The sequence below is a fragment of the Erythrolamprus reginae genome, chromosome 2 (genome assembly GCF_031021105.1).
Source record: "Erythrolamprus reginae isolate rEryReg1 chromosome 2, rEryReg1.hap1, whole genome shotgun sequence".
Taxonomy (NCBI): domain Eukaryota; kingdom Metazoa; phylum Chordata; class Lepidosauria; order Squamata; family Dipsadidae; genus Erythrolamprus; species Erythrolamprus reginae.
The window spans coordinates 27,951,084-27,963,422 of record NC_091951.1 but is presented as its reverse complement, the minus strand read 5'-3'; the positions used below and the strand labels follow the sequence as shown (position 1 = coordinate 27,963,422).

Genomic DNA, 12,339 nt, shown 5'->3' with positions numbered 1-12,339 from the left:
CCTATCTACCTATTTATTTATATTTATATGCCGCCCTTCTCCTGAGGCTCACAAGAGAAGATAACATGATCTTGGGACACTGCAACCCCCGTAGACGTGAACCTTGTTGCCAAACATCTGAATTTTGGTCACAGGGTCATGATGGGGGTCGTAACTAAAAAACAATATCACATTTTTTTCAGTGCCGCAACTTCAAATGGTCACCAAATATTTGCAACTCGATGACTACCTGTACTAGCTTCCGGCTGGTATTTAACAATGCCTGGCTGCTCTAGACTCATATGAGCCATACCTAAGCAAGTTCTCCCAGGACATGTCAATTTTACTTTGGAGTTCCATTCAAAAGGAGCGGAAAGAAGGAGTAAGAACGTAGAAGGAAGACCTAGAGATAGAGGGAGGGGAGTGTAATAGAAAGGAAAACTGGTTTATAGTATGATAAATTTAGAAGTGTTATCTTTTTCTGCATTCTTTATATTTTATCTTTTTGAATAAGTATATGATATTTTATAGATAAAGAAATTTAATTAACATGATTAATATAAAAATAGAGTTAAATTTAACAAGAATGTAATGTACACGTGTGACATTTCTGTATTGATCTGACAACAGTTAGAGTTTTTATATTTTTGTATTAGTTAGACTTCTACGACAAGCGGAGCAATGGTAGCTCCTTAAGTGTTTAACATTGTTTGTCTTTGTCTTTTTTTGAAAAATAATAAAAAATATATTTAAAAAAAAAGGAAAACTGGCTGATGAATAGGAGTAGAAAGTAGGTGTAAGTAGGCACCTTCTGCTGCATAGATCCCAGTCAAACAATGCCGCCTAGTGATGACACAGAAGGGCCTTCTCTGTGGTGGCTCCGGCTCTCTGAAACCAGCCCCCTCCAGAGATCCATAACCTTCCCACTCTACTGGCTTTTGGCAAAGCTTTTAAAACATGGCTCTTCCGGCTGGCCCAAAGCCTTGATCGAATATCCGTTAGTGATATTGAAAGATATGTATGCAGGGGTGGGGTACTGCCGGGATGGGGGGGGAACACAGTGGGTTAGTGAAAATGGAGCTCCACCCCAGAACACCCAATTTGCACTGAAAGATGTTGAAAGAAAATGCAGGGTGTCCTGCATAACCACGCTCATAGCGTGGTCGTAAAAACTTTGGTAGCCCTCCACTGTATGTATGGTTTTATTAGGGTTTCCATTAAGTATTTAAAATTGTTTTTAATGTTGTTTTTTGTTGGAAGCCACCCAGAGTCCTTCGGGAGTTGTGCGGCATATAAGTTTAATCAATCAATCAATCAATAAAGTTTTTTGTATTGAATAAATTAAAATGTATAAATATATGTGTTACTGTTATACTTAAATGTAAACCTCAGGAAAAATAAATAGAATCAAGGAGAAAAAGAATGGAAATGTGTACTGAATTTCTCAATCAGCAATAATGATAATTCTAAATCCCATACATTCTTTTTTTCCTGTAGAGCTAGTGCAGGAAAATAACAAAATATCAAAGACCAGCCTGATTCGCAACACTTCTTATTTGTTAAGATTTATTGCTTTATTGATTTAACTTCATTGTTAAATTTCCCACAACCCAGAGCTTAAAATACAATAAAGTTATCATCAAATAAAATTATTTTTCTATTGAAGAATAATCAGATGGAGGGATGGAGAATTAGTTACTGGTAGGTGTATGCTACCTGACATTTAATGGCACTTGATATATTTTAATCACAAGTTTAATTAATAAAATTAGAAGAGATATGTGGAGGACCAAGATTAAATTAAAAACGGGTTTGGGTCTATGACAGTACATCTAGAAAATTCCCCTTATTGCTACTCTTAATATTCCCTGATTATGTTTCACTATATTAGGATGTAGTTCGTCTCCCAAAATCTATATGGCAGGGTGGTCAAACTCAATTTAAAACTGAATTAAACTCCTGGGTGTCGGTCCAGTTTGTCAGTAGCAATGGGATTTAGAACCCATCATTGGAGTATAATGGGGTTGGGGAGGGTATCTGGAATATTAAAATTGCACATCATCTAATGCTTCTCTTAATTCCGTCATTTCCCCTCAAACTGAAAATTGGCTTCATTTATTTTTTTGATCATCATCATCATCAGGCAGAAAAAAATTCACTGGCTTTCTCTCCTGGGTGCTTTGGTTTTGCTTTAATCCCAGACTCCAGAAAATAATTTTTGACTGATTCCGAACTCTTGCAAATGTCTCTTTTATGTCATCTAAATAAAATGCTCCTACGATCGCACGCTTATAAAATATTATAAAGCCTACCAGGTTAATTCATCTGTTTCTAAACAGTACTGAATTGCCTGGGCAATCATTGTATGTAAAATAATTGGGGGAGTAAGATTTTCGGGTGTCATTTCCACGATAGGTGGCTGAATGCCCTGCTGCTTGAAGCTTGTATGTTCTTCTTCTCTTACTTCAGAGCTTCCAACATGGAAGGTCTTCTCCTTATGTATTTGCCATATGTCACATTCTGAGAGAAACAGAAAAGCATTTATATCATTACCTCCAATAATAAATTCCATTTCAAACAACTTCTATTATGAATTCTAGTTTTGGTGGGTGTTGTCACATGTTTAGTCTTCCCCCTCCTGTTGAACTAAGAAATCCCAAATTCAAGCATCCTCATTTGATGGCTTCACAGCATCACCTATAGACTTCCTGTTGGGTAGAACATCTTCATCAAGAAACCTAGAAGATTGATGGCAGAAGAAGACCTCATAGTCCATCTAGTCTGCCCTTATACTATTTCCTGTATTATACCTTAGAAACATAGAAGACTGACGGCAGAAAAAGACCTCATGATCCATCTCGTCTGCCCTTATACTATTTTCTGTATTTTATCTTAGGATGGATATTATTATTATTATTATTATTTATTAGATTTGTATGCCGCCCCTCTCCGCAGACTCGGGGCGGCAAACAACAGAATAAAAACAGCATGTAAATCCAATACAAAACAGTTAAAAAGAAACCCTTAATTCTAAAACCAAACATACATACAAACAATCATACCATGCATAAATTGTAAAGGCTTAGGGGGAAAGAATATCTCAATTCCCCCATGCCTGACGGCAGAGGTGGGTTTTTAGGAGCTTGCAAAAGGCGAGGAGGGTGGGGACAATTCTAGTCTCCGGGGGGACTTTGTTCCAGAGGGTCAGGGCTGCCACAGAGAAGGCTCTTCCCCTGGGCCCCGCCAAACGACATTGTTTTGTTGACGGGATCCGGAGAAGGCCCACTCTGTGGGACCTAACCGGTCGCTGGGATTCGTGCGGCAGAAGGCGGTCTCGTAGATACCCTGGTCCGGTGCCACGAAGGGCTTTATAGGTGATGACCAACACTTTGAATTGTGACCGGAAATTGACCGGCAACCAATGCAGACTGCGGAGTGTTGGTGTTACATGGGCATTTCTGGGAAAGCCCATGATTGCTCTCGCAGCTGCATTCTGCACGATCTGAAGTTTCCATATGTTTCCATATATTTTTATCCCAGGCATGTTTAAATTCAGTTACTGTGGATTTATCAACCACGTCTGCTGGAAGTTTGTTCCAAGGATCTAGTACTCTCATGTTGCTTTTGATCTTTCCCCCAACGAACTTCAGATTGTGTCCCCTTGTTCTTGTTTTCACTTTCCTATTAAAAACACTTCCCTCCTGGACCTTACTTAACCCTTTAACATATTTAAACATAGTTAGTCTTCCCCCTCCTGTTGAACTAAGAAATCCCAAATTCAAGCATCCTCATCCCAGCATCACATATAGACTTCTGTTGGGTAGAGCATCTTCATCAGGAAAACTCTCTTCTAGCAGAAATCTTTGCAATCATTGACAGTCTGCAGCCTTACCTAATGAGTTGGCCTCCCCATCACTCCCTTGGGAAACTTCGCCTTCAGAACGTCCCAGGCTTCTTTCTCTAATCTTGGAGATGTTGGCATCATATCCTCCAGAATTGGGGATGCCTGGAAAAAAAACAACCTTAGGAACTTTTATTAAAGATTTGGTTTTAATGCACAGGAAAATCCTCAGTATGTTTTTTTTTTTAAAATAAATTTTTTATTGATTTTTAAATGGTTACATAAAACAAACATATAACAGTGCACAGTGCATGTGCCCATCACCTAACAACAACACCCCCCCATCACCCCCACCACCCATACAAGAGGATTTAAAAAATTTAATTGTTTATCTATTATTCCTTGGCTCTATCTTGCATCGAGTATTACTAAAAGAGTGATTGCAGTTTATTTTTCATATTTACATCACAGATTCTACTCAACATATAATCTTTTACCTTATTCCATCGCACCATCAGCTTCTCCAATTTGTTCTCATCAAAATTGTTTAATCTTTATTTCCATGATTTCGAAATGTATGTGGTCCACCATGTACCAGTACCAATTTTGTAATGTCCATTTTGTAGAGTCTTTCCAACCTAATACCATCACCGCTTGGGCACTTTCCAATGCTGCGGCTTTAATTTCCTTGAATTCTCCTAGTTCCCTGTATTTAATTAAAATTGCTATTTCTTTTGTAATTATCCAGTTAATGTTTAACATTTTATTAATTTCATTCTGCACTACATTCCAAAATTTCTGAATTTCTGCGCACTCCCAGAGCATATGCATAAAAATTCCCTTTTCTGAAAATCCTCAGTATGTGAGCATAATAGGACCTGCCTGTTATGGTCGCAGTCAGGAGGTGAAGTGCCTTATCTAATGGCCCGCAATGGCCTGATTTAAACAAAGAATCATTAAATGAACACCTGGGTTGTTAAGTGGAGTGTGGGTGCCTCCAGGATGGGGGAGTCCTGTCCTGGCCCTCCCAAGGCTTCCCCCAATCCCAAGACACCATCATGCTCCATTCCCCTCACCTTGGGCCCTAACAGGCCTGTTCTTACTCTTACCGGATCATTTGAGGCCTTAAAGGCCTGATTCCACCCCACCAGGCCAAACACCCTTCTTTCTCCTCAGTTACTGTAACTTTTGAAGAGCCCTGCAGTCTTCCAGAGCACTAGAATGACTTATTTTTGTGTGTGGCTGCATGGTGCCATTTTGAAAGCGGACGCCATTTTGTCCTGCCTACCAAATGGCAGCCACATTCACCTCAGGCTGTGCGGCCCAGATGCAAACTGAAATCTGCTCATTGCTGCAGAATCTTTCTGCAGTATTCAGAAGCTTCTGCAGTACTATGCAGACCTCTCTAAGGCAGCGAAACGAAACAGTTTGCTTGATGGCTGCCATTTTGTTCCCTCCCAGAAACAGGTGTGGACAAAATGGCAGCCACATTTGGGTCACTGCTACCCAGCCCTGGATATAAACAGCTTCGCTTTGCTGCCTTAATAAGGTCTGCCCAGTGCTGCAGGTGCTTTCTGTGGCATTGAGAAGCTTCTTCAAGCCCTGTTCAGCAGCATTTTGTCTGTTGGCCGCCATTTTTGTCCCTGTTGGCAAGCAGGCAGGCCAAAACTATCAGCCACATCTGGATCGTCATTGCATAGGTCGGGGACACATGGCTTGCTTTCCTTTCCCAAAATGAGTCTTGGAGAGCTTCAGTTTAAGTTTAAGTGCTAAAACCAACATTAGTATGGAAGGTTGCAAGGAAAATTCCCCCATAATTCCCTCCATCTTCTTTTTCTTCCAAGAAGCCCATTATAGTATAGGATCCTGGTTCTCATACTCCATAGGGCCTCCCTGCCTAGCGCCTACAACATGATGAAAACGAAACTTTATAATTAATCTTTGCAGTTACAACCTTTGCATCTCTGCAAAGCAAAATAAGCTGAACAAAGAATCATAAGTACGGTATTTCTACTTCAGATTTCTTTTGCTTTACAAATCTGTGAAGGTCTTTACGAATCTGTGATTGGTTGTAAAGTTATTTTTACCTCCCTGTGTTAACTGCGATTGTTAAATGAAGACCCCCTGTGAACAATGAGAACCTTAAACATGATCTAAGTATTGCCCACAAGATCATATGTTGCAATGTCCTGCCTGTCAAAGACTACTTCAGCTTCAACCACAACAAAACAAGAGCACACAACAGATTCAAGCTTAACATTAACCGCTCAAAACTTGACTGTAAAAAATATGACTTTAGTAATCGGGTTGTTGAAGCGTGGAACTCATTACCGGACTCCATAGTATCATCCCCTAACCCTCAACATTTTACCCTTAGACTATCCACGGTTGACCTCTCCAGATTCCTAAGAGGCCAGTAAGGGCCATACATAAGCGCACTAGAGTGCCTTCTGTCCCCTGTCCTATAGTCTCTCCTATATCTCGTATTTCTTCCCTACTATATCCTCTATAACCTTCATTGTGTATTATTGTGTATTGGACAAAATAAATAAAAATAAATAAATAAAAATTTACAATTACAGTACCTGCAAACATCAAATCGGATACACCATCTGTGAAGGGTTCATGCTTTTTTATGCTTTCAGAAACTTCGGATCTGCTGGCATAGCTGGTTGATGACTGAGGATTGTTTAGGTGTTTTATTGCTGTGAATGGGAGTGGCAAGTGGGAAGGAAGTTTTGTTTCTTTATCTTCATTTTCCTTCTTTTTTCTTTCATTTATTTCGTGGTAACATTTTAATTTTTCACACATTTCCAAGTTTAACTTTCTAAAATGTTGTTCATCTGGATCCATACTTTCTAAGTCTAATAATATTGTTTTAAGTCCTGACAAAATAACAGCAAATCCTTCCTCAGTGAATGTTTTCAATTCAATGTCTACAGGTTGTTCTTCTTTTTCTCGTTCTATTTCTGCGTCTTCTTCCCTAACCTTTTGTGCTTCCAGTTCTTTTTCCAGTTCAATTAAATCTTGGTCTGAAAGCTCTCCCTCAATGTAAGCTATCAATTTGTTCACGTCTTCAGCCTCCACCTCTAAATCAAGGTATTTTGTGAGTGTCAAAATTGTCTTACTTATTTCGTCCAAATATTTACTATGGCTAAATCCCTCAAAATTATTTGCAAAAGCCTTGTAACATTTTAAGCATTTCAAAAATTGTTGCATGCTTTTCACAGTAAAATCCTCCCATGCTGCTACAATGTTTTCAATACAATGCAGGATATTATAGCTTTCCCAAAACTTGTCCAATGTTATTTTGTCATCTTCTGTTGCGGCTAAGGCTTTGGCAAACACTGCATGCAAATAGTATGCACTGAATAGCAAGATAGCTCTCTGGCCCATTGGTTGCAGGAGAGTGGTGACGATTTGGGGTAGATAAACTACTTTGACATCAGGGTGGATACTATCGAGATCCAGGGCATATCCAGGTACTTTGTCCAGAAGCAGGAGAATTTTAAAAGGAATCCCCTTTTGCCCACAATATTCCTTCACCTGAGGTATGAAACAATTCATAAACCAATCCTCAAAGAAAATGTGTGTCATCCAGGTGTCACATTCAAATCGGTAATAAACAGGCAGTGTGTCCTTGTTTCTTTTTGGAATCATACTGGCATGATCTGATTTGAGGATCAAAAATGGCTTCAGCTTGAATCCGGCAACATTTCCCCCCAATAACAAGGTTACTCTCTCCTTAAATGCTTTACAACAGGGCATTTCTTGAGCCTCTTTGTGTATATACGTCTGCTCCAGAATTCTTTTCCAGTATAACCCAATTTCATCCACTCTGAATATCTGATGAGCAGAATAATTTCCCTCTGCTACGAGATCATCAATTTCATCCAGAAAATGTGGGGCAGTTCTTTTTTCAGCCTTTAAATCTTCATGTGATGGAATCTGATAGTGAAATCTTTGCTGAAATTGCAGAAACCAGCGTGGGTCAGCACTAAATGTTTCGGTATATTCCTTCCCTGCTTGTTCCTTCAGCGTTCTGAAAATGCTGCATGCCTTAATCTGAATGAGGGGAAAGTTAACCGGAAGCCTCTTTGGTATCCGATCTTTGATCCAAAGTATCAACAGGGGTTCCATTTCAGAGGTTTTGCGGTGGGCTTTTGTATTTGTGTTCATTCCTATTGCTCCTTTCAATGCCTCTTTGAACCTTTTCTTGTTCTTCACAATATACTTAATGGTGGCATAACCCAGGCCTTCTTCTTTCACTAGTTCTTCCATCTTCTTCCCGGCTTCATATGCTTTGATGATCTTCATCTTCAAATTGAGATCAATGGATTTGCCATGGTGCTTTCTCCTTGTTTCAGTTGGATTGGGGTTCTTTCTCTTTGAAGGCATCTTGATACGGGATATAAACGCATGTAAACAAGTAAATAAGCAAGTGAAAATAAGAACAGGTGACATGCAATACTGAGTATAACATGAATATGTTACTGAGAAAGAAATATGCAAAACCTGAAAATGCACTCATTGGTTACGTAATTATTTTTAAAATTACTGTTGCATTTGCAAACGGTCATTAGGTGAAGTAGTTAATGGATGAGGAATGGTTGCATCACATTCTGAGCCCTTTACTACAGAGGTTTATGTTACCAACTCACACACTCTTTGTCTGCAAAAGAAGCGGCCCAGTGAGGTGCATGGGTCACTCCTTTTGGCCAAGTAGGAAACGACCACTCTATAAAGCAGGGGTAGGGAACGTTGGCTCTTCTATGACTTGTGGACTTCAACTCCCAGAATTCCTGAGCCAATCATGCTAGCTCAGGAATTCTGGGAGTTGAAGTCCACAAGTCACAGAAGAGCCAACGTTCCCTACCCCTGCTATAAAGCCTTAGTTAGACTACACCTAGAGTACTGAACTCAGTTTTGGTCACCACATTACCAAAAAGACATTGAAACTCTAGAGAAAGCACAGAAGAGAACAACCAGGATGATAAGGGGACTGGAAACTAAAACATACGAAGAGAGATTGCACGAACAGGGCATAGCTAGTCTAGCAAAGAGAAGGACCAGGGGAGACATGATAGCAGTCTTCCAATACCTGAGAGGCTGCCACAGAGAGAAGGGGTTCAATCTGTTTTCCAAAGCACAGAAAGACATAGACGGAACAATGGATGGAAGCTGACCAAAGACAGATTCAACCTGGAAATAAGGGGAAACTTTCTGATGGTGAGAGCGATCAACCAGTGGGAAGCCTTGTCTGCAGAGGATGTGAACGCTCCAACGCTTGAGACTTTCAAGAGGAGATTGGACTGCCATTTGTCTGGGGTGGTGTAGGGTATCCTGCTGAAGCAGGGGGTTGGACTAGATGACCTACAAGGTCCCTTCCAACTCAAACAAACTAACATTCATTCATTCATTCATTCATTCATTTATTTGACTTCTATGTTGCCCAATCCCCTAGAACTTAGGGCGACTTAGAACCATATAAAAACAATACAATATAATAGAAGTCAATATTAAAATTAAACACTCTAAAATTATAATCAATAAAATCCCATAACTAACTAACTAACTAACTAACTAACTAACTAACTAACTAACTAACCTCTAATAAAGTGTTACAAAGCTCCTTCCATCGCTTCTGTCTGCCACCCAACCAACAGGGCCCTCCCATCAAACTCTGGCAGTTGCTGGCACAAGCTACTCCCAAAACGAGTGGGGTGAAAATGGGGCGAAGTGGCAAGGCGAATGAGTGGGGTGGAATGGGGCAAAGCAACTTTTCACAGCCTTATTCAAAAGCCACAACCTCAGCCTCAACGGATTCTGAGTCCTACAGGATTGGGCGGCATATAAGTCAAATTAATAAATAATAACAACAACAGCAACAGAGTTGAAAGGAACCTTAAAGATGTTCTAGTCCAACCCTCTGCTAAGGCAGGAAACCCTACACTACTTCAGACGGATGGTTGTCCAACATCTTCTTAAAAACTTCCAGTGTTGGAGCATTCACAACTTTTGGAGGCAAACTGTTCCACTGGTTAATTGTTCTAACTGTCAGGAAATTTCTCCTTAGTTCTAAGTTCCTTCTCTCCTTGTTTAGTTTCCACCCATTGCTTCTTGTTCTACCCTCAGGTGCTTTGGAGAATAGGTTGACTGCTTCTTCTGTGTGGCAACCCCTGAGATATTGCAACACTGCTATCATGTCTCCCCTGGTCCTTCTTTTCATTAAACTAACCACACCCAATTCCTGCAACTGTTCTTCATATGTTTTAGCCTCCAGTCTCCTATACATCTCTGTTGCTCTTCTCTGCACTTTTCCTAGAGTCTCCACATCCTTTTTGCATCGTGGGAACCAAAACTGAATGCGGCATTCCAAGTGTGGCCTTACCAATGCCTTATAAAATGATATTAACATTTAATGTGATCTTGATTCTATCCACTTGTTAATGCAGACTAGTGTTGGCTTTTTTGGCAGCAGCTGTACAAGTAAATTTAATAAAAATTAATAAAAATTAATTTAAATTAAATTCCCCAGTAATCAGGGAGCCGGGATAAAAGTCGGAGATCCCAGATGCAGGGCAAATGGAGAGGGTTCCCCCCACTTTTTTTCCTCACCCCAAACAAACAACAACAACAAAAAGGCAAATGGAAATATTTTTTTTATCGACCTGCCCCTGCGGAGCAAAGGCTCAGCTTCTGGACAGCCCTGCTCGAGGGGGAGGCGGATATAAAGGGAAGAGGGGACCCGCGTGGTTGAGCCAGCGACTCTCCGACCAGAAGGGGAACCGACTTTCTTCCCGCGTTTTCTTACCACGCTACCCGCTGCAGCAAGAGCCGTCGCCTTCGCCCCCTCTTCCCCCCCCTCCCGCCCGCCCTGTTCCTGGCTCCGACCCACCCCCAATGCCGGTCCGGATTAATGTGGGACAGCAGCCTGGGGGCTCCTCCCCCCCCAATGCCGGTCCGGATTGGAAGAGGGGAGAAGGCAAAGACGGTTCTTGGGAGGCGAAGCTCAGGCTGCTTTTGCACAGGTTAAGCTTTTGTTGCGGTTCTTGTTTCTGGGAGCGTGTTTGGGAAGAAAGTCATGGCTTGTTGCGATTTTGCTGCAGATATTCATTACTGCCTGCTTGCCGAAGGTCCATCGGGGCCAATGCTGACTATTTAAAAGCACCGACACCCACCCACCCCAAACCCCCCTCTCAAATGCATTTTTTAGTTTAATTGCTGTCTTATAATGCTTGTTCTGCTTGGATCCAGTCATCTTGATTTGGCCACGAATGATTGATAGTATGCATGTTTTTTAAAGGTGTTATTATTCTATTTATGATATTGCTTTTATATTATCTTTTAACTATTGTTATTTTGTAAGCTGCCCAGAGTCCAATTGGAGTTGGGCAGCATATAAATCTTACAAATAAATAAATAATAGGATAGATAGAACTTAATTCTTTATTGGCCAAGTGTGATTGGACACACAAGGAATTTGTCTTTGGTGCATATGCTCTCAGTGTACATAAATCAACAAGTAAATAAATAAATCCAGTGGGTATGACCCAAAAAACATCAGGTAAAGCCATCCTACATCTAACCCAGAGCGCCCAACCTGAGGGCAGTTGTCCTTCTGTTGTGAATTTCTGCAAGGCAGTTGGTGTGGATTTCCAAAGAGTAAGTATGCCTGGGGCCTAACAAGAAAAACTAACAAATAAAAAATAGAAGGTAAGAAATGTGTTTAATTTGTAGGAGTCTACACTATGGGAAGTCCAGGAGTGATTTTATTATTGAGAACTACAGTGACTTTTTGATTAAAATTAAATCACCAAAAGAAAGCCATGCGTATATTTCTTCCCCCAATCTCCCTCTACTTATGATCATTAAATTTTATTCAAAAGGGGATATGTTGTTCATGTATTCATTTTAATTTGTTCATTCAATTAAGACAAATGCCCATCTCCAAATATGTGGCAGTTTAAGAATAAATAAACACAAGGCCAAAACAGCTGTGTGAAATAATAAACATGGTCCCAGCCAAGATAAAAGTCAAACCAACAGTATAAATGTAACCACAATTTGGGCTTAGCCACACAATCAGGGCTCCAGGCTCATTAACAAAAGGACTCCAAGGCTTTGATGGAGAGCCAGGAGGGATGGGGCCAGGCTGGAGGGAGGCTGTCCTAGAAGGTGGGCACCAGAAGAGAAGCAGCTCTCTTCCTGAGTCCTGCCAGAAGTATATTGATTGATTGATTGGCCGCCCTTCTCTTTGTGGACTCAGGGTGCCTTACAACAGTAAAAACATTCCGTTCCGAGCTTCCATTTCTTCTCTGCTGTGGGAAGAGGCGCCGCCTCTCCTCGCACCCGACACTTCCAGCCCATCTGCCCATCCATATCCTCTCCGGACTGGAGGGGGGAAGTGTCCGGGGTGCCTTAGGAAGCAGAACTCAGGCTGCATTTAACAGATGGAAGGGACCTTGAAGGTCATCTAGTCCAACCCCCTGCCCAAGCAGGACAGTCTACTCACAACC

The 12,339-nt window shown here is 40.9% G+C and overlaps 1 protein-coding gene across 1 annotated transcript; it reads right to left on the bottom strand.

The window, feature by feature from the left end:
- Positions 1 to 1,528: 1,528 nt before the first annotated feature.
- On the bottom strand, positions 1,529 to 10,710 carry LOC139163019 (tigger transposable element-derived protein 1-like). Its single transcript, XM_070743921.1, has 4 exons — positions 10,635 to 10,710; positions 6,406 to 8,218; positions 3,872 to 3,985; positions 1,529 to 2,499 (listed from the first exon to the last, which is right to left on the bottom strand). Exons 2-4 carry the CDS (start codon positions 8,216 to 8,218, stop codon positions 2,288 to 2,290), a joined length of 2,139 nt encoding a protein of 712 aa, XP_070600022.1. The 5' UTR covers positions 10,635 to 10,710; the 3' UTR covers positions 1,529 to 2,287.
- Positions 10,711 to 12,339: the final 1,629 nt, after the last annotated feature.